The sequence below is a fragment of the Triticum dicoccoides genome, chromosome 1B, assembly GCF_002162155.2.
Source record: "Triticum dicoccoides isolate Atlit2015 ecotype Zavitan chromosome 1B, WEW_v2.0, whole genome shotgun sequence".
Taxonomy (NCBI): Eukaryota; Viridiplantae; Streptophyta; class Magnoliopsida; order Poales; family Poaceae; genus Triticum; species Triticum dicoccoides.
Window position 1 is genome coordinate 651158139 of NC_041381.1, and position 26617 is coordinate 651184755.

Consider the following 26617-nt stretch of genomic DNA (forward strand, 5'->3'; position numbering starts at 1 on the left):
GGCGTGGAGGGGAGTGGGAGCGGGGCGGCGCTATGTTGCAGGGTGGGGAATGGGAGAGGGGGGGGGGAATTTTGGAAGGGGAGGGGAGGGGATCCCGCGTGTTTAGTGGGAGAGGGGTGCTGGGTCCCACCTGGTAGTGGGAGGGAAGTGGTGAGAAATTTTGGTGGGGTGGGAGGGAAATTTTCACCAGTTTTTATAGGTTTTGAGGCAGAAAAAATAGGTTTTTTGTGTACACTTTGTAGAAATCATGGTTAAAATCATACCGAGTAGCTCAAGAAAACATCCGTATTGCAAGTTTAGTATTTTTGCTAGTTGGTAGGCCACATTTGATGATGTGACGCGGAGGTCACCCATTTTTTTGATTTTTTTTGAATTTTTTACGGTGTTTTCAAAAATCGGCTGATTTCTTCGCGGCGGCCGTCCGTGGCTAGATTTGAGGCGTGCCAATCTGTTGTCGATTCTGTGATGAAATGCCTACCTGTGAAGCTAAAAAGCATTTTTGGCAAAAATAACGGGCAAGCTATGGAGGACCCGCAGTTCAAATTCCAGTCGGTTCCAGCTGAATCCGCCGAAGGTGGTCTGAATTGCCGGGAGTAGCTACGAGGGTCGGAAATGCATGCTTTTTGGCGACCATCCGTAAAACAGGGTCTACTTTGAGATAGACATGGAATGGCGCCGTTTGGGGTGACCCTCCTTGTAGCCGCTTCACGAAAAACGCATGCCTTTAGCATTCAAAAAATGAAAAACGGTTTTTCTTGGTAAACAAGTTGGAACCTCGCTTTGGCAACATTGTTTGCCATCACAAGACGGAGGCATGTGCCAAATTTGGGCATATTATCAGAAACTATTCATCGGATGCGGCCATATCATTGCTAGTTTGGCTTGAAAGCCATGAATCTTCGTTCATGGTAGGTCGTTTTTGAGAACACGTTTTCAAGAAAACATCCGTATTGCAAGTTTAGTATTTTTGCTAGTTGGTAGGCCACATTTGATGATGTGACGCGGAGGTTACCCATTTTTTTGATTTATTTTTGAATTTTTTACGGTGTTTTCAAAAATCGGCCGATTAAGTCACGGCGGCCGTCTGTGGCTAGGGTTAGAGGTGTGCCAATCTGTTATCGATTTTGTGATGAAATGCCTACCTGTGAAGCTAAAAAGCATTTTTGGCAAAAATAACGGGCAATCTATGGAGGACCCGCAGTTCAAATTCCAGCCGGTTCCAGCTGAATCGGCCGAAGGTGGTCTGAATTGCCGGGAGTAGCTACGAGGGTCGGAAATGCATGCTTTTTGGCGACCGTCCGTAAAACAGGGTCTACTTTGAGATAGACATGGAATGGCGCCGTTTGGGGTGACCCTCCTTGTAGCCGCTTCATGAAAAACGCATGCCTTTAGCATTCAAAAAATGAAAAACGGTGTTCTTGGTAAACAAGTTGGAACCTCGCTTTGGCAACATTGTTTGCCATCACAAGATGGAGGCATGCGCCAAATTTGGGCATATTATCAGAAACTATTCATCGGATGCGGCCATGGCATTGCTAGTTTGGCTTGAAAGCCATGAATCTTCGTTCATGGTAGGTCGTTTTTGAGAACACCTTTTCAAGAAAACATCCGTATTGCAAGTTTAGTATTTTTGCTAGTTGGTAGGCCACATTTGATGATGTGACGCGGAGGTCACCCATTTTTTTGATTGTTTTTGAATTTTTTACGGTGTTTTCAAAAATCGGCCGATTTCATCGCGGCGGCCGTCCGTGGCTAGGGTTTGAGGCGTGCCAATCTGTTTCCGATTCTGTGATGAAATGCCTACCTGTGAAGCTAAAAAGCATTTTTTTCAAAAATAACGGGCAAGCTATGGAGGACCCGCAGTTCAAATTCCAGCCGGTTCCAGCTGAATCAGCCGAAGGTGGTCTGAATAGCCGGGAGTTGCTACGAGGGTCAGAAATGCATGCTTTTTGGCGACCATCCGTAAAACAGGGTATACTTTGAGATAGACATGGAATGGCGCCGTTTGGGGTGACCCTCCTTGTAGCCGCTTCACGAAAAACGCTTGCCTTTAGCATTCAAAAAATGAAAAACGGTTTTTCTTGGTAAACAAGTTGGAACCTCGCTTTGGCAACATTGTTTGCCATCACAAGACGGAGGCATGCGCCAAATTTGGGCATATTATCAGAAACTATTCATCGGATGCGGCCATATCATTGCTAGTTTGGCTTGAAAGCCATGAATCTTCGTTCATGGTAGGTCGTTTTTTAGAACACCTTTTCAAGAAAATATCCGTATTGCAAGTTTAGTATTTTTGCTAGTTGGTAGGCCACATTTGATGATGTGACGCGGAGGTCACCCATTTTTTGATTTTTTTTGAATTTTTTACGATGTTTTCAAAAATCGGCCGATTTCGTCGCGGCGGCCGTCCGTGGCTAGGGTTTGAGGCCTGCCAATCTGTTGTCGATTCTGTGATGAAATGCCTACCTTGTAGCCGCTTCACAGAAAAACACATGTCTTTACATTCAAAAAATGAAAAACAGTTTTTGAATTTTTTACGATGTTTTCAAAAACCGTCGGATTTCGTCACGGCAGTGGCGGTCGTCCGTGGCTAGGGTTTGAGTCATGTTTTTAGCATTCAAAAAATGAAACTTATATTGTTTCATACATGAGCATGCACAAAACCCCATAATTTTATCTTTCATGCATGAGCATGCATAAAAAATTCCAATTCCCATCAATTAATAAACTAAATATTCATTTTTAAGAAATTGACATGTTTAGATGACACTGTCATACAACATCCATGAGCATGCACAAAATTAAACCTGACATACTTGACATTGACATGTTCAGATTACACTAACAAGCTTAAACCCAACATGCTTAACATTGCCACTTCATTTTCTTAACATCTTCACTCCTCCTTCTTCTCCTTCATCAACCTGATGCGCTCAGAGTGGCGAATCCCAACGCGGATGTACTCCTCTACCACAATTGGCATGGTCCTGTCGCCCAGCTATGGAATCGCCGGTGCCACTACCATCGCGAGGTCATCGTCAGGCACCACCATCATGAGGTCAGCGTCAGGCACCACAATCGCGAGCTCGTCGTCAGCCACCACCATAGCAGGGTCGTCGTCAGCCACCACCATAGCCGGTTCGTCGTCAGCCACCACCATAGCAAGGTCGTCGTCAGCCACAACCATAGCAAGGTCGTCATCCCCACTTTGCTCCTCTTCTTGCCCACTCTGCTCCTCGTCATCCCCGCTCTGCTCCTCGTCATCCCCGCTGCTGCTCCCACTGCCTGGCCAAATGCAACAAAGTGTGAACATGGTGTTGTCGTCGTGCTGGTAGAGGAAGCCAAAAGGACAGGAAGAAGAGAGGCAGAGAGCTTACTGGCATCATCGTCGTGCTGCTAGTACATGCGGCACATGGTGTTGTCGAACATCTTCACGGTGAACATGGCGTCGCCGTCGTAGCGGAAGACAAGGAAGTACCCGAGCTGTAGCTCATGGGCGCGGGCGAAATGCTCCCAGCCGGGCCCTAGGTACATGTGGCCTTCACCATCAAACACCACCGACACGTCCCATAGCCTGTGAAGCCCGCTGCCGGCCTCCCGCAGCTTCTGCAGCGAGGGTCAAGCAGTGGTTAATTGTGGCAATCAAGCACTAGACAACAGAGTGATGATAAAGAAATGAGTGATGATAAATATACCTGCCTACTGCAAGATTTCTCAATTACGATCTCGAAGAACTCGAAACCTTACAAGCCAGCCATCTCACTTCTCTGAAAAGCAACATCAATAGCATAGTAAACTAACACAGCAATAGCAACATCATCATGTGACCACCAACATCAACAACACTAAAATCTACTATAAATTGACCAAAACACAGCAATATAAATTGACCAGAACCATATCTATTATAAATGGACCAATAGTGTACAGCTACATAGCAGGAAATACTCCATGCAAGAAAATTATAGCAGGAAATACTTCATGCATCATCAAGAGATTATGATCATTTCTGACACTGCCTTTCTCAACCTTTTGAGCTAGCGTAATCACATTACATGATGCACACATATGCAAACTTGACAGCATAATGCTCATACAAGTGTCTCATACAAGTGTCTCATACTTGCTGCTTATCTAATTCTCATACAAGTGTATCATAATTACATTTCTGACACTGCCTGATAATGCTCATACAAGTGTCTCATACTTGCTGCATTATCTAATTCCTTAACAGAATCCTTAACTGAATACTTGACAGCATAATCCTTAACTGAATCAATTCCCACTAATCAAACCCTAATCTAATCCAACCCTAATATAATCTAATGCATTCCCAATCAAACCCTAACCAAATCAAACCCTAATCCAATCCCTATCTAATCTAATCCAATCTAGGCGACAGCAAGAACCCTAATCTAACCAGTAGCAGAAAACTAATCCAACCAGGAAGGAGAGAGAGAGGAAGCATTCATACCTCGGGAGAGAGAGGAAGGAGTCGGCGGTGGTGGGAGAGGAAGGAGTCGGTAGCGGTGGGAGAGGAAGGAGCCGGCGGCGGTGGGAGAGGAAGGAGCCGGTGGCGGTGGGCGGCGCTGTTGATGGAGAGGAGGAGCGGGTCGAGTAGTGAGGAGAAGTGGGGAAAAGAGAGGGAGCGGGTCCACTTATCATAGAAGTGGGGAAAAGAGAGGGAGCGGGTCAACTGGTTTGATATATTTAAAAGGGTGGGCAAAACATGTGAAACAACAGCCTCTTCCTAGCCCAGTGGTCGAAACACAGTGAAATAAGCGCCAGGTCGTGGGTTCGAGCCCCCGCACGCGCAATTTTTTTGGCCGCGCGCATATTTTTGGTTGCTCGGGTACAATGGCAAAATGGCCCACTTGTCAGCGAGTGGGTCGAGTGGCCCACTTGTCAGTGAGGTGCGTGCTTGATACTTGACTAGTTTGATATATTTAAAAGGGTTGGCATAGAGTGGAAGACCAGTAATCTCTTCCTAGCCCAGTGGTAGTAACATAGTGAAACAAGCGCACGGTCGTGGGTTCGAGTCCCCACAGGCGCATATTTTTTGCTCACTGAAGCAAAATTCAGTTAAACATTCAGTTGAAGCAAAATTCAGTTAAACATTTGTTCTAACCAAACTTCAGTTAAAAAAATAGCATCTTCAGCTCCATGCCATCAGAACACAACATCTCAATTCAGTTCAAAAAAACTTCATGAAACATAACATCACAAATCAGTTCAAAATAGCAAGCATAACAGCTACAAAAACTACATTTTTCTCCATATTACAAAAACTACATTTTGCTGCTGGAATCTTAAAACATCATTTTGCTCCATATTGCTACAGCCATCAGGATCATCATTTTTCTACAACCATCAGGATCACATCATTTTGCTCCTAGAATTTTCAAGCATTTTTCTACCTGGAGAGAAGATTGATCACATCAGGTCACATAGATACCAAAACAAAGAACATGAAGTAATAGTATTTACCTTTTCTAGTCCATTCGTTACTCATCATCGTCGATACGAAAACAAGGAACTCTATGCCCACTCCTGTTTTCCTCATCATCACTACAATATTGCAGCATAGTATGATCAGTCCGGTTTTCCTCATCCTCGGTCTCATGTTCATCCGCTACCACCTTTCTTCTTTTCTTGATGCCTTCAACTGTTGCAGCACCAACGATCACACGTTCCCGGTCCCTTCGCACTCTGCTTTGCACCGGAACTTCCATAGAGTCATCATCAGCTTGCAACGGAACTTCCATAGAGTGATCATCTTGGTATGTTAGTCCACCATCACCGGGGCCCTTTTCCACTTCTGTTTCAGTCACAGTCCACAAGTGTCTGTGCTCAAAGTTTTGCACAACTCGCCATTTTCCGTGCAAAAGAGTGTCTGGCAGATAAAACACCATTGTTGCTTGTGTTGTTAGAATAAAGGGATCACTCTTATACCAGCACCTTGCAGTGTTGATGCTTTTGAAGTGGCCATCATATTTGACAAAAGAGTCTCTCTTCTTCTTGCTACCAAGCTCAAACTAGTCACAGCGAAATAAGACAACTGAGTGATGGATGCCACCACTAGAGTTGTACTGCAACTCTACGATGCTTCTCAACTGACCATAGAAGTCAATGATCTCATGATCATATGACCCCTCCATGATGATTCCACTATTCTATGTCTTCGTTTTTTCCTCGCGGTCAACGGTGTGGTACCGGACACCGTCAGCAATGCATGCTGAATACACTCTCACTCGCTTATCCGGTAAGCATGCCAAAGCAAATAGATCCTCACTGACCTTCTTCTCCTCATGCAACTTTCCAATCTGCACAAATAAACCATTTAGCAAACAATGGTATTTAACAATTGGTGAATAACACAGAAAACATAAAACATGTGGCTAAAGATCTCACATGATTCTTAAACCACTTAGCAAACCCCTTGGCAACCCTTTTATCAACATGGATATTGCTTTGTTCCTGATTTAACTCTTCCTTGCATTTCCTGCAATCCCAACAAAACATGTGAATTAAAACATTAGGCTGGTGCCAACCCAAGCAAAAAAATATATAATGAGTGCACAAGATATAACGTACTCAATATATGGTAGAACCTCGACGCAATTGCTGAGCACAAACCAAACCATCTTGTCATACTCATCACCAGGCTCCAAGTATTGTGAGGCTCCAAGAAAGTTCACACCATGGTTGAAAACAGAGACATCACCACTTTGCAAATCAGACCGCTCTCTATTTCTTCCCGGCTGGTTCCATCTTGTTTCCACATCGCCAAAGTATCTAGAGCAAAAAGTCAAGCACTCGTCAACGACATATGCTTCAGCAATAGAACCTTAAGGTCTTGCCGTGTTTCGCACATAACGCTTACAAGTAAGCAGCCTTCTTTCGATTGGATACATCCAACCGTATTGCACAGGGCCTCTAAGCATTGCCTCTTTTGGTAAGTTCACCGCCTAATGGACCATCATGGTGAAGAAAGCTGGAGGGAAAATCTTCTCGAGCTTGCAAAGAATAATTGGGATTTCTTTTTCAAGTCTTTCTAGGACAGTTAACTTGAGTGTTTTGCAGCACAATTCTCTAAAGAAATTTCCCAGCTCAGCAACCGCTTCATATATATCCTTGTCCATGATTCCTCGGAGGCCCGCCGGTAAAATCCTTTGGAGGAGGATGTGACAATCATGAGTTTTCAGTACTGAAAGCTTGAATCCATCAGAAGTAACACACTTTGCTAGGTTAGCAGCATAACCATCTGGAAATTTCACCGCTCTTAGGAATTCACAGAATGCAAGCTTTTGTTCTTTACTCATTGTATACCATGCTCGTGGCATTTCAAATGAATCTTCATCTTCATTGTGTTGTAGATGCAAATCTTCTCTTATGCCCATGTCCTCCAAATCAAGCCTAGAACTAACCGTGTCCTTTGTCTTCCCTTCAATGTTCAGAAATATCCCTAGCAGATTCTCGCATATGTTTTTCTCAATGTGCATTACATCGAGATTATGCCTTAATTTCAGATCGGCCCAGTATGGCAGGTCCCACAAACAAGACCTCCGGTCCCAACATTGACCTTCCTCACGCTTTCTTTTCTTCGCCAGCTTTCCTGGTCTCACATCTTTCACCTTTTCAAGTTGCTGCTCCAGCTCTTCTTTAGTGAATTCAGCTGGCTTGTCACGGGTTTCATTCTCACCATTTAAATCTTTGCTTCTTCGCCAGTGATGGTTTCGGGGAAGAAAGCGGCGGTGCCCAATATAGCAGATCTTGCTCCTTATTCTCTTTGAGCAAGGGTCTTTGTCACAATGGACACAAGCCTGATAACCCGCTATGATCCTCCCAGACAGAGTGTGCAGAGCCGGGAAATCATGGATGGACCATATGATTGCAGCACGTAGATTGAACTTTTCTTCCGGACTCAAAGCATTGTATGTAGGTACACCAGTCCAGAGCTGGAGCAGTTCTTCTACGAGGGGCTCCATAAAGAGATCAGACTCCTTTCCTGGAGACTCTGGACCCGGGATAAGCAATGACATCATGAAGTTGGACTGATCCATGCATGCCCATGGTGGCAGGTTGTACGGCACCACAAAAACTGGCCACATGCTATAAGACGTGCTCATGTTCCCAAACGGATTAAACCCATCTGTGGTAATGCCAAGTTTTTTGTTCCTTGGATCTGCAACAAAATCTATATGTATACGGTCAAACTCTTTCCATGCCTCTCCGTCCGCTGGATGGCTCAGCTCATTGTCCACAGGTTGCCGCTTCAGCTTGTGCCACTGTACCTCACGCGATGATTTCTTCGAGATGAACATCCGCTGCAGCCTTGGTATCAAGGGAAAGTGCCTCAGTACCTTCTCCGGTATTGACTTCTTCCCATCAGCATCTTTCCACCTAGATGCATTGCATTTTGGACAGTTGTCATGCTTTGCTAAATCCTTCCGAAACAAGACACAGTTATTTGGGAACACATGTATTGACACATAACCTAAACCCAGCCTGCGGATTATGCTCAATGCTTCATCATAAGATCTGGGAACACAACTATCAGGGAATTGCAAGCTCAAAAGATGGAGTATTGCGTTGAATGTGGCATTGCTAATCCAGTAGAAAGACTTGATGTGGAGTAACTTCACAGTGAAGGTAAATCTTGAAAATTTACCCCCTTCATGAGCTGCGCGCTTCGCCTCCTCTAACACCTCAGCAAACAACGACTTTTGTCCATCAGCATGATCTTCAGCATCGTACAAATCCTTCAATAGGTCAGGAATCCTATCATCTTCATGCCCATCCTCTTCCTCCAAAATAGCATTATCTCGCAAAACCTTTTCCATGAAATCAATGCCAGCATCACCACCACCCATCATATGAGGGGCCTTTGTATCAACTTCAAAATGTTGAGGTTGACTGTCCAAAGGTTCTCCATGATATATCCATCTATCATATGTGCTGGACATCCCATTAAGAAGCAGATGATCTCCCACTCTTCCTTGAGCCATTCTTGGACGGTTGAGGCATTCGCAGCATGGGCAAAGAATGTGAGCATCTTTGGCAAAATTTGCCCGAATAAAGGCCATGAAATCATCAACTCCTTTCATATGTTCTTTCGAAAACTTTCTAACTCCTTTCCTAATCCATCTTCTATCCATCTGCCAAAGACAACAAATTGTTGCAACTTAGCAAATCAATCTAAGTGCATCAACTTTATATGCTAACTGCCTAAGCACAACATTCAGATATTTCCAATAAGAATATATGCTGCCACTAAGAACTATTTTGGTTAAACCACCAACAATAATAGCAATGTAAATTTACGTGAATGCCATTTCCAAGATTGCATCAAATCTACATCAATGAGATTTTTCCTAGTTTAAATCTAATCTACATCAATATTCAGGTCCTTTAACAGTTTTGAGGCTGAAATTTCAGAGGTGTAACATCAAATCTACATCAACCCCAGGATCCTGTTTCAGGGAAAGACCAACTTGAGGTCTGTTCTATTGATTGCTGACAACGTAATTTACCAGTAATAATTGACTGAATTCCAAAAGAATTCTTAACAATGTCATCAACAACAGTTCTCCTAATAATTTCATCAACATAAATTCTCTTCACAATTTCTACCAAATTCATCAATGACATTTCCAACAGATTTTTCCAAGCTTACAACAAACCTACATCAAATCAGAGGCGCAACACAGGCAAATCTGAGGCAAATCAGAGGCAAGGAGGGGAGAGGGGTGCATACCGGGAGGTGTGCTTGCGGCGGAGAGGGGGGAGAGGAGTCCCCCCATGCTCGGCGAGCTGCTCCTGTCGTGGACAAGGCGAGCGGCGAGGCCGTGGGCGAGGTCGCCGTTCTTGTCGTGGGCAAGGCGAGCGGCCCCTGCTGGTCGCTTCGGCCACCGTTCCTGCTCCCGCCCCCACCACCATCAGTCACCCACATCCCTGCTTCGCCTCCACGCCCCTGCCTCGCCTCCGCCCCCTGCTGGTTACCTCCACTGCGGGCCCCGCCCCCGCCTCCGCCCCTGCTGGTTGCTTCCGCCGCGAGGCCGTGGGCGAGGTCACCTGCAGCGAGGTCGGGGGCAAGGCGAGCGGCCCCTACTGGTTGCTTCGGCCTCCAGCCCCGCCCGCCGGCCGCCGCCTGCCCGCCGCCCACCGGCCCCGCCCTCGTCCGTTGCTTGTTTCCGCCGCCGCCCGCTGCCACCTGGTCGGAAGACCTAGAAAAGCGCTAAGTGTTGCTCTGTTCGATGCCACCCACCTGGTCGGAAGGCCCCACTTGTCACTGATACGAGAGAGCTATGGTTTTATATAATGTATAGATAAGTTCCCATACATGAGCAACTGTCTCTCTCTAGCCCAGCGGTAGCAAGCGAGCGAAGCAAGCGCGAGGTTGTGGGTTCGATTCCCTGCTAGCGCACATTTTTTGGGCGAATTAAGCACTCGGCCCCTCCTATCAAATGGGTCCTGCATGTTAGTGTGTGCCCCGTCTGTTGTTGAATATTAATATTTAACAAAAAATTACACCTAGACAGTGACACATAAGCGAGGTTGCTGAGGTGGCTGCCTAATCATCCTAATTCATTCAAAATCAAGTGTAGTGACCATGTTATATTGGTCGTTATCAGCTAGGCGTGAGGCAGTGGACAGTGCTTCCCGCTTTTATGACCATTTCCTGTAATGGCATTATGACCATTCTGACCAGAATGGTCATTATAGGTTAGGGTTTGGAGCCCCCCCAACAGCTTTTGACCTATTGGTCTAAAATGGTCATAAATTTCTGACCAATTCTTCCAGGGTCACTAACAAAAGGTCACTAGTTGACATATTTCTTGTAGTGCAATGACCATAAACTAGTGTAGAAAATCCTTTTTCTTTGAAATGAGTAAAATATGTTGTCTTAAAAAACTGAAATCGGTGTTTTAAAATGAATGAAATGTGATTTTTATACTAGTGAAATCGGTCTTTTTGAAAATGAGTGAAATTATATTTGTTGAATTAAATGGAACCATTCTTTTGAAGTGGATGAAATCAATGTTTCTGAAATGAAATTATTGTTCTGAATATTCAAATGAAATCAGCGTTTCTAATTAATGAATGAAATCTATTTTTTAAGAAAGAGTGAAATATGTTTCACGAATTTTTAAAATTATTTAAAATATATTCAAATTTGATCTTGTTTTAACGATCTTATCACCCGGAATTCGAATATTTAAAAGGATTTTAGAATAATTTTTTATTCAAAAGATATCAATGAATTAGTATTTCACAAGAAAAATGAAAAGCTAGTTTTTCATGGGTGGAGAGAGAGAGAGAGAGAGAATATGTGTGCATGCAGCTCTCCGTCCTTCTCTACCGTTACCAGATGAAAAACTACTATCACTGACTTCTATCGAGTGTATCGCAATGTATTTCTGCACCAAAATATTTGGTACCTTTATACGTCAGCAAAACAATCTTGATGCGGAGACGAAGGGCAACAGATGTGCCGGTAGGTACTGGTGCAGTTAGAGCATATCCAGCCGCGCCCCCAGCAGGCCCTTCTCAGGCGTTGTTGCCGCGCCGGGGCCGAAAAAACAGCCCAGTCGCCCCCCCAGAAGCCCATTTTTCGTCGGCTTGGGTCGAAACTGGTGGCGGCGGACCCAGGCAGAACCCGACGCCCTGGGGGCGCCTGGGGCGCTGGCACAAGCGAAAAGGACGCGTGGGTCCACCCTGTCGGCGAGTCGAGCGCCTCTTGTCGCCGTTTCTTCCCGCTTTTCCCGCACTTCCATCCCATTCTCTTCATTCCTCCTGCCAATCTCCCTCCCGCTCGCCTCCCGGCCGGCCGCCATGCCACCGAAGAAGTACATCGTCCCCATCGCCCAGCTGAAGCAGAGGAAGCCGAGGGTGCTGCCGTCCAAGCCACGGGGCATGACAAACACGGATTGGAGGGTGGAAGTGCAGCAACGGGAGGCCGTCACCGCTGACCGCCAGAACAGGGCCCTCGCCAAGAAGGCCCGTGACAACGCGGCACGCACGGCTGCGGCTGCCGCTGCCGCTGCCGCTTCGGCAGACCAGGCCGAGGCCGAGGTGACTCGCGCGGGGATGATGAATCCACCCGGCAACCACGCGTAGTACGCGCCCTGGGGCCAGCAAGGCGTCGGGTCTCCCTTGCCGCAGCCATGGGGATCGTCTTTGCTGGGCTACGCCGATGGGGACGCGCACGGTGGGTTCAACCCAAACGTCACTTCCCCCCATGGACGCCCGGCCCAGCGCACGCCCTCGCCCGCCTTCGTCGGCGTGCAGTACCCTCCATACAACTATTCGCCGCCCACGTACGCGTTCTCCCTGATGCCCCCTCTCCGCCGTTGCGCGCTGTCCTTCTCGCACCTCAACGACGCCGACGAGACCAAGGCCTACATGGAAGACATCATCGTGGAAGGTTCGGCCGCGGCCGCCGCGTCTCCCGAGTTCACCGCGGATTAGACGGTGGATCTCAGCGGCGGCATGGACGGCGAGCTCGGCTACGTCTACGGCGACGAGGATCAGGAGGAGGAGGACGAGGAGGAGGAGGAGGAGCCGGCGACTGTTCAAGCGAGGAGGCGCAAGAAGAAGAAGCGGACGGCCAGGTCAGGCGAGTCGCGCATCAAGTGGGCGTCCAAAGAGGAGGAATGCCTCGCCGAAGCATGGAAAATCGTCTGCCTCGACCCGACCACCGGCACGAACCAGAGCATCAAGACATATTGGGAGCGCATCAAGGCCGAGTTCGACGAGCGCAAGCTCGTCGACCCCTACTTCAAAGGCGTCTACATGCAGCGCGGGTCCAAGGCAATGGCGAACCATTGGGGGCGTATCTAGGGCGCATGCAACAAATGGCATGGGGTCGTCGAGGAGGTCGAGCTCGCCCGGAGAGCGGCGCTAGCGTCGAGGATGAGGTATGCCACACCGGTCTCTCGCCTCTCTTCGCCGTGAGCGACGGCCAACTGTTTGTTCGTCCGCGCAGTTGCTGCGCATGTTCGGCCTGTATCGCAGAGCAACAACGACGCCGAGTTCAAGTACCTCCACGTTTACAAGCGCATTGACAAGTGCGAGAAGTGGGTAGAAGTCCGGCGCACCCTCGACAAGGCCAAGGAGACCTACAAGCCGGACGCGTCGACTCCGGGCGCGTCAGGAGGGCGGCCGGACGGCAACAAAGGTGCCAAGAAGGGGAAACACACCGACGCAGCCACCACTCGCGTGCAGGAGTCCATCCAGCACTGCCTCGCCGACGCACAGGTCCGGGCCGCCCTTCGTGAAGAGAAGACCAAGGCGCGGTGGTCGGCGTTGATGTCTAGCAGCGCCGTCAAGCTCGACCTACTCCGAACCAACGTCGCCGTGAAGAAGAGGAACACCGACCTGGCTTTCCTGCTAGGCGGGGCAGACATGCTCCAGAGCACCGACGAGGTGGTCAAGGCGTGGTACTTGGCGGGGCGTGGCCTCATCCTGAACCAGCTTCCCTCGACGACGACGCCCACGCCCACGATGACGCCGCTCATGCTCACGTCCACGCACACGCCGACACCGTCGCCAAGCCCGAGCGATGAGGCCGCCGAGACTGCCCGCAGCACAGAAGCCACGCCGACGCCGCCAAGCACAGAGACCCCATCAAGACCGCGCACGCCAACTCCGCCGACGCTGGAGGCCGACCTCGCCGCCTGATGCGCACTTTCGTCCTTTCTGTTTTTGTACGCCGAACTTTTCATCCGATCTCCGATCTACTGGCCGCTTGATCGCCGGATTGTGGCGTCGATTTTGTGCGCGGGAATGACTACGTTTGAATTTACCGTGGCTGGGGGGCGGCGCCTGGGGGCCTGGCTGGGAGCTAGGCCGTTCCCAGGGGCCGATCTAGCGCCGGTTCGTCCCCAGGCCGCTCTTTTTCTGCGACCTGGGGGACTGAATGGCTGGAGATGCTCTTAGAAGTTCCGCTTTGTATGTCGACTAGTGGTTGGGGCGCCACCTGGTGGCGCCTCCTGAGGCATGACGGTGCGGTGCCTGGTTTGCTGCCGCCCATTCAGCTGGCATGTTCGGTTTGTTGTGTACATGAGCATTTATTGGAGGCACATGTATAGAGGAAGCTAGGCATGGTATTGCAACAAAAAAAATATATTTAAACTGATTGTATTGATAATGAGGATCACCCATTACAGTTGGTCCAAAGATAGTGCAGCACATATGACATATGTTAATATTTATAGTACATGAAAGAAGACATGAGGAGATACAACCTGATGGAATAGAAAATGCATTACAAGTTGCACCTCGCAAAAGGAAAAAATCACTTATGATACTAATACATAAAAGTTACTCCCTCCGTCCCATAATGTAAGACATTTTTTGACACTAATGTAGTGTCAAAAAACATCTTACATTATGGGATGGAGGGAGTAGTAAGCTAGTTAAACAGTAACACGACAAATTACAATTTGGAATCATTATCTAATTCAGTTCATTAGTGTGACTGATACTGTTAAAATTACATTGAAAGAATGTCCATTGGCCAGCTAACGCTAAACTACCAGTGCACCACCAGCTTGTGTATTTAGGTGATCAAAGAATAATAAGATGGCATGGCCATAAAACTGATGGCAAACAGATAGTAGAAGAATCTCATGATGACGAATTATTTTACTGTCATCAAGCGCTACTTTGAATTGAGATCTCGACTTCAGATCTTTCAGTAATGAACTCTGAGCAAAATGGCAATGACTTGTAAAGGAAAAAAAATACAAATGCAGAGACCAAAAAACTGGTATGACTTGAATACACAAGCTGTTACTAACCAAAGCCTCAGAGAAATGTGAGGCAATAATGCACCACCACAATGTAACCAAAGCTTGGATTAGAGATGTAGCATACATGTGACAATGCACCACCAATATATTTCTATCTACACTTGAAAAATCATGTGTCATCTTCTATTTTTATGCCTGTTACATCAGCTCGGGATCCGAGCAACACCAAATACGTCCATAGCATCATAACCTAAATAAAAAAAATGGGGTTGGGAGTTGGGTGGAATTATCAGCACAAATGATTAGCAATGCTTTCTCACAAGCCAAAGGCACAAACAAAATCTTGAACCTAATTCTTACAAAAGTAACGAGACAGAAGGGGAAGGACATGTTGGCCTTCTTTAATAGAAGCAAGAAACTCTGGTCTTATTGAATCTAATGCTTACAGGTAGGGTCAATTAATAACACAAGTAAAAAAATGTTCGCATACTCAGGTATAACCCACGAACCAGTTCCTCTGGAAGCTTATTGTTCTCTTGAACCCAAAATTGTTCTCCTCCTTCATCAACTTCGCAATTAAAGCCAAGGGCTGCACAGATATAAATAAACGAGATCAGTGTGTTATCCTTTGGCATCACCGGACAACATAAGGGGGGTAATATCTTCTACATAAGGTCCAGATTGCATGGTTGATGACACTTGCAGAGATGCTAAAGAGAACTTGGTACACTGTACGTACAAAACAATAACACATTGAAGTTACACCATAATGGATTCCACCTCCCAAATTCAAGAAATTAACACAGTGCATAGGAAATTGCATTTCCAATTAATAAGGAAAAAATATGACCATCTAAATAGGAAAGAAAGACCACAGTAAGTAGAAAGTTCATAGATGTCGACAGACAAAATATGATCAGATAGCAACAATAAATTTAATATATCAAATGGGGTTAGAACTTGAAGGAGTAAGAAGAACATGGTTGAATTAAGAAATGAAAAGTTTTCAACACATATATTGAGTGGTAATAGAAGATGGACAACACGTGCATGATAGTGCAAAATGATGACATAAGACATAAATAGGCCAAGACAAAATGCAGTTGAAGAATAAAATTGCATCACAAATTTCATCAAGAATGCTAAGATATATTGGAGGACCAAAGATGTATACACCATGGTAAACTATTAAAAATAACAATCTCAATGTTCCTAAAAACACCAAAGTTTATTAGATGGGTCCTCTCTACCAGTTGTCACTCAAGTAGCCAATAGGAATTACTTCGGTCTTTTGGATCATTCATGTTTGATGATGCAGGATTCATGTGCATGATACTATAATGATTTACGATCAATAACATACAAGATTCGCATGACAGATTCAAAAGACTGATCTTTTTTTAATACTCCCTCCGTCCGGAATTACTTGTCACGAAAATGGATAAAAATGGATGTATCTACAACTATAATATGTCTAGATACATTCATTCCTTCGACAAGTAATATTGAGTAGTTTATACCACTTTAGAGTAAGAGTTAGACATACCTTGTTGATTTTTTTTGTTGGAAGGGAGTTCACCTCAGAAGGTATTGTTTCTGGTTCTGCAAGTTCTCTTGTCTGCGAAGAAAAGAACAACTCTCAACCATAGGATGATGGATCAGTGACAAGGTCACAATTTAGTCAGTACAAGGCTAACAAAGGATGACCGTGGGTTATTATCTGAACACAGTTACAGTTTGACAGCCATAAGAAAACTTGGTTGCTGTTGTTACAACCGTAGCGGACAATTAAGATCAAGATTTTACCTCTTGATAACTCCAACTGCCCAGACTTTCCTAATCAGAGCCCTTATTTATGGATGTCGGTTGCAACGGTGGAGCGTAAACAACCTTCAGCTTCACCTCGTTCACCATGTTGCCCGATTCTTTGGTGAACTACAAAAATACCTCACTAAGGTTACTCAAGGAAAATTGACATCCTTCAGTGTGATTACAAAACACAGAAGTCAACCCTATATAACACAGAGTACCATGTCTCCGCTGATGTCCTTCGGTAATATGCCCCGGCTTACCACGGCACTCTGAACAAGGAACACGGCCCTGCATTGCATATCCAGTACGCTTGCATTGTTAATGAAAACAACAATTCAAAGAGTCTAAGCTTCAGTTTCGGAATTTGGAAGGATCAGTGGTAACAAAAATTGACACTCGTGCAGCTACAAGGCAAATATTGTAGCTCTCATTCGAAGGCAAGACACTGTAACCAAGGCAAGCACTCTAGCTGCATATTTCAGAAATAGTTCAGCGAATTGCAAGGCTTACATTGGCATGGACTCTCTCAAGTTGCGCAGTCAGAACAATTTGCTCAAAACTATGTGCTAAAATGAAAATGAGTAAAACTTGCCTGCTTAAATGTTGGTACATCAATGGTTCATTGACCTGCTCCCATGGGATTTAAATAAAATGCTAGTATATCATGGTCTCATACCTCATCATCATGAAGTACTGGAACAATCACAATATGACGAGGACAAACTGAAAGTAAATCGAGGAAAACACACATACTGATTGGCTAATGCAGTCCGTCAACTTAACGAGAACAACGACTGTGGATCGCGGTGCCACAATGCCGTTGTTTGGCTGGACGTAGTACTTCTTTGGGCTCGTTTTCTTAACCTACAGACCCAAAGTTGCCCTGATTTAGTAACTACCAGAGTACCAGTACAAGTCTACAATACAATCATTTTGATAGAAATCTGTTACTAACCAACGTGTTGACAGGAATGTGAGCGACAATCAATACCTGCAAAACAAAATAAGCGGTACAAAATGGATAGTCAATCAGGTGAAGACGAAGCAAAGAAAACGAAGCTAAAATCCAAGAAACAAATACCCAGCAAAGAGCCAAATAGAGGTAAGAAAACCAAAGCAGGGCGTACCTGCACTTGTCGCACAACACGGCCAAGCCGCCGGATCGCAGCCGCCGGAAGCCCAGAACTTCCTCCACTCCTCGCCCAAGACGATCTAGTTGTTGATGAGGCGGGACGCCCGTACAACATCCTTTGTGGGGCCAGCTGGTCATCCTCCGCGTCGTCGACGCCATCGACGCTTTCTTGTGGCGAGGCCACCCTGCAGCTCCTTCTGTTCACCTTCTCTCTTCTCCAGTGGTCGGCGCCGAAGTAGCTAGGATGGGCCGACAGGGGCGAGGAGGCGGCGGCGGCAACCCTAGCAATCTACCCGGGGAAGGGGCTCAAGGCGAGACGAAAAGAGGTCGCGTGCGTTGGCAGAGAAGGGGCTCAAGGCGATTGATTTTCTCCTCTGTTTTTCTTCTAGGCAACTCGAATGACGCGCGCGTGGGACGGAGAAGACGAGGAGGTCGCGTGCGAGGAAGGAAGGGCATTGAGGCTTGCGTCAGGGAAGGGCGTATCTGGGGAGATATTTCCTTCCTCCCTCTTTCTTCTGGACGAAGGAAACAACCACACCCTTTTTTCTACGAGGGCGATGATGCAGACGATAGAATTTACATCGATCGCTCCGGTAACAAGCAATCGACGTGGCATACGCGAGGGAGCGCCCTTACCGCGACTGTTAATGGGTTTAATTGCTAGGTCTGCACAAAAGTTGAAACTGGTAGGTCCGTACAAAAGTAGAAAGTACTTACTGTGGATAATGGATATATGGGACATGACCATACGTATACCTGGTGCGTGTAAAGCGGCACGATGCAGCCATCATCTTTGCCTTTTATGGAAGTGAGATTCCATCACCACGTCGATGTGTAGTGTAGGGTCACAACGGGAAAAGGTGCCGGAAATGTGATTTTGCCATAGGCTGATCGTTGTGTAAAGTTGATTTTTCTCGTCAGCTAGCCATGAGTGAACGTGGGTGGTGGCAGGCCCGTCTGTCGTCCGGCGTTGGCGTTGGAGCCCTGTCCATTCGGCGGGCCTATAAAACGGCTACTGAGGAGCCCCATTTGTGCAAACAGTGCCTCCATCTCAGCTCACGAGCAACCTAATCAAGAAAAAAGAGCAGCAGAGCCGTGTTTAATCACTCGTCAAGGACCGATGGCGTTTCTGGGAGGATCATTGCGCGTGACGAGGAGCATTAGCAGCCGGAAGATGATGGAGGGGAAGAAGAGCCACGGCGCGTCCGGGTTGTGGCGGCAAGCGCCGGCGCCCGTGAGGCAGCTGTTCTGGAGGGTGAGGAGCTCCATGCTACGGCCGAAGCGCCGCGCCGTGAGTTTCGGGTACGACCTCAAGAGCTACTCCCAGAACTTCGACGACGGCCTCGTCCCTGTCCACCGCCTCTAGCGACACCCGGAGCTTCTTCTTCATCATCATCTTCTTCTTCTTCTTAATTTTACTTGCCGCCCGGCCGGACCATGGCTCGAGGCTGGAGAGTTTGAAGCGTCGTCACCTTGTGAATTGCTCCTCCTCTAGTTCAGCTACGAGTGTATATTAGACAGTACTGTTCATACACAAGTTGCTTACTGCTGGAAGTCTGAAACTGGCAATGAAATGACAGTGTTTCTACGTGCCTGTATGTAGTCTGCAAGCCGCGTAACTTGCCACGCTGGAATGGGATTTAAACCATTTCTGTTTATTTCGCCCAAGAATACATTCTCGCTACTGCTGTCATTTTATTTCTGTTCATGCTAGCGAAGATGGTGGGAGCAAATATTTTTTATCAACTATTGTTTTCAGATCTTACCATTGTTACAGAATATGTTCACTCCTTAGCCAGGAGGCTGGAAGATAGGTCATCATAGATTTTTGTTTAGAACATATTGATCCAGTTTATAAGGGAAACCTGATAAAAAATCTGAACAAGAGAGCCTGCACAACAACAGGGGCGGGACATGGGAGGGTCTTTAGCCTGCACAACAACAGGGGTGGGACACCTTCACGAGGGGGAAACAAATGACCGCCCTGCGGCACTGCCGCCGAACCCAAAAGGAAACCATTGAACAATCACCATCGACCCCAAGCCGGCCGCACCACCACCACCATCAAACGAACACCGGCCCCTCCGGCTGATCCCAACTCCAAAAATGATGCCCACAAGAGGTGAACGGTGCAGGGCGCTGCCATCATCCGGTCTGATAGAGCATGGATATGAGGTTTTCCTTGGACCAAGGGACGACGGGGGAGAGGAGCACATCACCATAGCAGCGGCCTCAAGAAGGTAGCGACGCCCACGGCCATGACTGTTGTTGCCTCCGACCATAGTCGGAAACAGACTTTCGCCTGACATCGTCTCCTATGCCTGTGAGTAGACCAAACGGCCCGCCACGTCCACGAGGCCCTACCAAGGTCAGCCGCCACCAACCTTTGTCTGTTGTGCACATTCTAGCTCCCAGTGGCAAGCCGCCTCCTTGTTGCTGAGCAGCAACAACCTCCACACCATGAACGCCAGATCGGAGCGGCATTGTGCCTGGATCCCTGACCCACCTGGTCAAGGAGCAACAAGGCCAACAACGACCGCACACATCCAGTCTTGCCAGGTCCGTACCGCACGGCAAGCCGCAGGACAAGCAGCAGATGGTCCCCACTGCTGCCCAGGTAAATCCGGGCCAGATGCCTACCCCCATCAACATTTCTAGCAAAGCCCGGCACCATAGCACGCGGCACCACCCGCCCATTGCACCACCACGACCGGCAGAGACACCGACTGCCAGAGGAGCCCACGTAAACCGAACCAACATCGGCCAAAGGCATCGAGCAGCCATAGGGCACTTCCATGCCAACCTCCAAATCCAGTGAAGACCCCCATGGATCTAGGACACCGCGCGCCCAAGCTCTTGCAGCCGCGCACCACCAAGCAGCAACGCCGCCGCAAGTGCAGCCCCCGTTCAGCTGATGATGCCTTCACCGCACCGCATTCCGCTGTCGCCGCCCACACACAGACCAACAGGATCACCGAAGCGACAACTCATGCCGGCAACCACTGCCTCGACCACCACCTCAGATCTCGGCCACGCATGCCGGAGAAGCGTCGTGTCATCGGCAACCACCCGAGCTCCTGCTCGAGGGCTGGTGCCTTGTTGAGAGTCGCGGTGCCCCGTCACAAGATCCGAGCGGGTTTTGCCTGGGGGTGCAGTAGGCGACGGTGGGGGAGGAGAAGCCGGAGAGGAAGGAGGTTGCAATGGGAGGATTCGGCGTCGCCTGAGTCGCCTTGGGGGAGGTAAGACTCCCTTCAAAACCATAAAATTTATCCAAGTCATCATTGATCACGTATGACTTGGATTGGATATATGCACCACCATCCCATGCATACTACCAACAACGCCCGTCCTTTATGTGATGTGTTGATTAGCCAATTGGATTATGCTCGTGGGAAGCTTCCTATAGATATATCGGTTCAATCAAACACTATTACTTTGTCTTTAACTATCCGTTTTTCACACGAGGTTAGCAACACGTCGGAAAGTTGGTCCAAGTAGAGAGATACAGAGGGCAATCCAGTGCAGTCCACGTGCTATATCCGATATGCCTTGTTACTACCATCGCTAGGCTAGCAGGTAGAACTAAAATAAAATCAAAAGCTTGAACCTTTGTTCCACTGCAACCACAAGAACATTAATTTGTCAGTCTATCTTCATTATTCGTGCAATGTTTTTTACATTGTTTATGTCAGGATAGGATCATGAGTTCTCCGAGACTCATTGGTGTGTTCGGTGCAATGGTGTTTAGTGGTTATTCAAGTCGGCGTTGTTCCATTCTTGTTCGATAGTAGGTGTGGCGGTTTTTTATGGCCTTCGCTATCTTTTTTATTGTCGTTTTTCTTTAGCCTGCTTATATACGAGGATTTCTTCGCTAGGATCGTACAAAATTTGAAAGTGCCAATTCTGTACAAAAGTTGAAAGTACTTACTGTTGGTAGCGCCGCGCCGTGGAGTGTGTCGGTGCAATCATGAACTTGAAACCGACACTGTACCCTGAAACTTAACTGAACAATAGATATATGTGGCACGACCGTCGTGCGTGTACAGCGTCACGATGTAGTCATCGTCTTTCTTCTTCTACTCCTTTTGTTTCTTTTCCGATGAAGATTTGTCCCAAAGAACTATATCTTCATGATCGGATATGAGTCAACACCTAAACACGACCACATGCATGGTTCCAATGTAGCTTTTTTTTTGAAACAAGGTTCCAATGTAGCTTTATTAGCACATAAAGAGCATTGCCTACACACCCATCTTTCAGGTAATGTGGACGGCCAAAGACTAGGGCACCAACACGTAGCCAGAAAACATATCAATGAATTAGTATCTCACAAGAAAAATGAAGTGCTAGGTTTTCAACGGGTGGCGAGAGAGAATCTGTGTGCATGCAGCCATCCGTTCTTCTCTACGTTTATCAGAAGAAAAACTACTATCATGGCCCCCTATCAAGAGTCTAGTGCAATGTATTCATGCAACAAAATATTTGGTACATTTATACTGCAAGTCAGCACAGCAATCTTGATGCGGAGACAAAGGGCAACAGATGTGCCGGTAGGTACTGGCACAGTTAGAATTTGTGCTTTCTATGTCAATTGCTATAAGTATGTACAGAAGTTGAAAATGCTAGGTCTGTACAAAAGCCTGCTACCTCAGCTTAACTGAACAATGGATAATGGATATGTCGGCCACGACCGTCGTGCGTGTAAAGCGTCACGATACAGCCATCATCTTTCTTCTTCTTCTCCCTTTGTTTCTTTTCTGATGAAGATTTGTCCCAAAGAACTATATCTTCATGATCGGATATATGAGCTGTCACTAAGCAAGAGCACGCGGTTCCGACATAGCCTCATTTTTCTCGTCACTAAGCAAGAGCTGTCACTAAGTGGATTTTTCTCGTCAGCTAGCCGTGAGTGCACGTGGGTGGTGGCAGACCCGACCGTCATTGACGTCGGCGTCGGAGCCTCCTCCATTCGGCGAGCTTATAAAATGGCTGCTGAGGAGCCCCATTTGTGCAAACCAAAACCATCCATCTCAGATCAGGAACAACCTAATCAAGAAAGAAGAGCAGCACAGCGCCGTGTTTAATCACTCATCAAGGACCGATGGCGTTTCTGGGAGGATCATTGCGCGTGACGAGAAGCATTGGCAGCCGGAAGATGATGGAAGGGGGAGCCACGGCTGGTTGGTGTCGTGGCGGCAGGCGCCGGCTCCCGTGAGGCAGCTCTACTGGAGGGTGAGGCGGGCCGTGCTGCGGCCGAATTTCCACGCCGTGAGTTTTGGGTATGACATCAAGAGCTACTCCCAGAACTTTGACGATGGACTCGTCCCTGCCCACCGCCTCTAGCAACACCCGCAGCGTCTTCTTCTTCTTCTTCTTTTCAATTTTACTTGCCGCCGAGCCGAAGCACGGCTCGAGGCTGGAGAGTTTGAAGCGTCGTCACCTTGTGTGATTTGTTCCTCTAGCTCAGCTACCAGTGTACTAGTGAAAAAAAATTGAGTTGGAAAATACCCAGTGTACTAGTATTAGAAAGTACTGTTCGTACACTAGTTGCTTACTGTTGAAAGTCTGAAACTGCCAACGAAATGACAGTGTATCTATGTGCTTCTATGTAGTCTGCAAGCCGTCACTTGCCACAATTGAACGGCATTTCAGCAATTTATGTTTGTGTCGCCCTAGACTACACTCTCGCACCGGTGCTTCTCTCGCTGTCGCTGCCATTTTATTCTCGAGATGAAACCAATGTAGTGTTAGTGTGTTGCTAAGCTGTTTGATATGCACGCATATTCGGACTGAAGTGTATTTGTGATGTTAATTTTCAGGAGGCAAGATTTGGAACCCTCCCTTATAAAAGTTCACTATTTTGTATGTAGATCAACAGTGAGGTTAAAACTTTTCCCTTTATTAAGAAACATTATAATTGTATTCCACGTGACCAGAATGTTCAGGCCTCTCGAAACTCCCATTTGGTAGATAATTGATCATTTAGGCCGAGATCCATCCTTACTAGAAGCATCAGTGTGTTGCTGCGCCATTGAATTACAACGTCAAAGTTATGCTTGCCTCGTTGTATCAAGAGATTTAGCAAATAGCTTGGAAATCTGATTGAACTAAGATACACTATTATCCTTCAAAACGAAGTCTGACATATTCTACAAGTTATTTGCTTGATTGTTAAGAGGGGCATGCACATGTAATTATTATATTTTATTTTCTGAAATGAGTGAATTAAAACGAGTGAAATCGGTCTATCTGTTAAGGAGTTTATTATTTTTTGAAATGAGTGAAATAAGCCTTTTGAAATGAGTGAAAACTTTTTATTGAGTGAAAATATGTAGTTCTAAACTAGTGAAATCACTCTTTTTGAAAACGAGTGTAACTATTTCTTTAATTAAATGAAAACATCATTCGAAATGAGGGAACTCAATGTTTTTGAAATGAAATTAGTGTTTTAAATATTTCCACAGTCTCTGTTTTTAATTAATTAGTGGAATCAGTTTTTAAGGAAGCAGCGAAATATGTTTCACTCATTTTTAAATCATTTAAATGTATTAAAATTGGATCTTGTTTTAGGATCTTGGCGTCGGGAATTCAAATATGTAAAACAATTTTAAAGTAACATTTTTATTCAGAAGATATCAATGAATTATTTCACAATAATAATGAAGTGCTAGTTTTTCGATGGTGAAGAGAGAGAATATGTGTGCATGCAACCATCCGTCCTTCTATAATTTTGACAGACGAGAAGCTACTATCATGGACCCTTTCACAGTGTATTGCAATGTATTCCTGCAGCAAAATATTTGCTATCTTTATACCGCAAGTTAGTGTTGGGTTTCGTAGTAATTTCAAAAATTTTCCTACGCGCACACAGGATCATGTAATGCATAGCAACGAGAGGAGAGTGTTGTCTACGTACCCAACGCAGACCGACTGCGGAAGCAATGACACGACGTAGAGGAAGTAGTCGTACGTCTTCACGATCCAACCGATCAAGCACCGAAACTACGGCACCTCCGAGTTCGAGCACACGTTCAGCTCGATGACGATCCCCGGACTCCGATCCAGCAAAGTGTCGGGGAAGAGTTTCGTCAGCACGACGGCGTGGTGACGATCTTGATGAACTACAGCAGCAGGGCTTCGCCTAAACTCCGCTACAGTATTATCGAGGAATATGGTGGCAGGGGGCACCGCACACGGCTAAGGAATCGATCACGTGGATCAACTTGTGTCAACTTGTGTGTTTAGAGGTGCCCCTGCCTCCGTATATAAAGGAGCCAAGGGGGGGAGGAGGCGCCGGCCAGGAGGAGGTGGCGCAGGAGGAGTCCTACTCCTACCGGGAGTAGGACTCCCCCCCCCAATCCTATTCCAACTAGGATTCCCAAGGGGGAAAGAGGGAGAGGGGTGGCCGGCCACCTCTCCTAGTCCTAATAGGACTAGGGGAAGGGGGAGGCGTGCAGCCCCCTTGGGCTGCCCCTTTCTCCTTTCCACTAAGGCCCATGATGGCCCATATGGCTCCCGGGGGGTTTCGGTAACCTCCCGGTAACCCGGTAAAATCCCGATTTCACCCGGAACACTTCCGATGTCCAAACATAGACTTCCAATATATCAATCTTTATGTCTCGACCATTTCGAGACTCCTCGTCATGTCCGTGATCACATCCGGGACTCCGAACAACCTTCGGTACATCAAAATGCATAAACTCATAATATAACTGTCATCGTAACCTTAAGCGTGCGGACCCTACGGGTTCGAGAACAATGTAGACATGACCGAGACACGTCTCCGGTCAATAACCAATAGCGGGACCTGGATGCCCATATTGGCTCCTACATATTCTACGAAGATCTTTATCGGTCAGACCGCATAACAACATACATTGTTCCCTTTGTCATCGGTATGTTACTTGCCCGAGATTCGATCGTCGGTATCCAATACCTAGTTCAATCTCGTTACCGGCAAGTCTCTTTACTCGTTTCGTAATACATCATCTCACAACTAACATATTAGTTGTAATGCTTGCAAGGCTTATGTGATGTGTATTACCGAGAGGGCCCAGAGATACCTCTCCGACAATCGGAGTGACAAATCCTAATCTCGAAATACGCCAACCCAACATCGACCATTGGAGACACCTGTAGTACTCCTTTATAATCACCCAGTTACGTTGTGACGTTTGGTAGTACCCAAAGTGTTCCTCCGGTAAACGGGAGTTGCATAATCTCATAGTCATAGGAACATGTATAAGTCATGAAGAAAGCAATAGCAACATACTAAACGATCGGGTGCTAAGCTAATGGAATGGGTCATGTCAATCAGATCATTCTACTAATGATGTGACCTCGTTAATCAAATAACAACTCATTGTTCATGGTTAGGAATCTTAACCATCTTTGATTAACGAGCTAGTCAAGTAGAGGCATACTAGTGACACTCTGTTTGTCTATGTATTCACACATGTATTATGTTTCCGGAAAATACAATTCTAGCATGAATAATAAACATTTATCATGATTATAAGGAAATAAATAATAACTTTATTATTGCCTCTAGGGCATATTTCCTTCAGTCTCCCACTTGCACTAGAGTCAATAATCTAGATTACACTGTAATGAATCTAACACCCATGGAGCTTTGGTGCTGATCATGTTTTGCTCGTGGAAGAGGCTTAGTCAACGGGTCTGCAACATTCAGATCCGTATGTATCTTGCAAATCTCTATGTCTCCCACCTGGACTAGATCCCGGATGGAGTTGAAGCGTCTCTTGATGTGTTTGGTCCTTTTGTGAAATCTGGACTCCTTTGCCAAGGCAATTGCACCAGTATTGTCACAAAAGATTTTCATTGGACCCGATGCACTAGGTATGACACCTAGATCGGATATGAACTCCTTCATCCAGACTCCTTCATTTGCTGCTTC

The 26617-nt window shown here is 46.6% G+C and overlaps 2 protein-coding genes across 2 annotated transcripts; one reads left to right on the plus strand and one right to left on the minus strand.

The window, feature by feature from the left end:
• Positions 1-16569: 16569 nt before the first annotated feature.
• On the minus strand, positions 16570-18089 carry LOC119311089. Its single transcript, XM_037586723.1, has 5 exons — positions 17696-18089; positions 17524-17559; positions 17322-17432; positions 16787-16856; positions 16570-16691 (listed from the first exon to the last, which is right to left on the minus strand). Exons 1-5 carry the CDS (start codon positions 17813-17815, stop codon positions 16606-16608), a joined length of 423 nt encoding a protein of 140 aa, XP_037442620.1. The 5' UTR covers positions 17816-18089; the 3' UTR covers positions 16570-16605.
• A 665-nt stretch (positions 18090-18754) lies between these two features.
• On the plus strand, positions 18755-19358 carry LOC119311098. The gene has a single exon (XM_037586730.1). The coding sequence runs from the start codon at positions 18821-18823 to the stop codon at positions 19064-19066; it is 246 nt and encodes an 81-aa protein (XP_037442627.1). The 5' UTR covers positions 18755-18820; the 3' UTR covers positions 19067-19358.
• The last annotated feature ends 7259 nt before the right edge of the window (positions 19359-26617 follow it).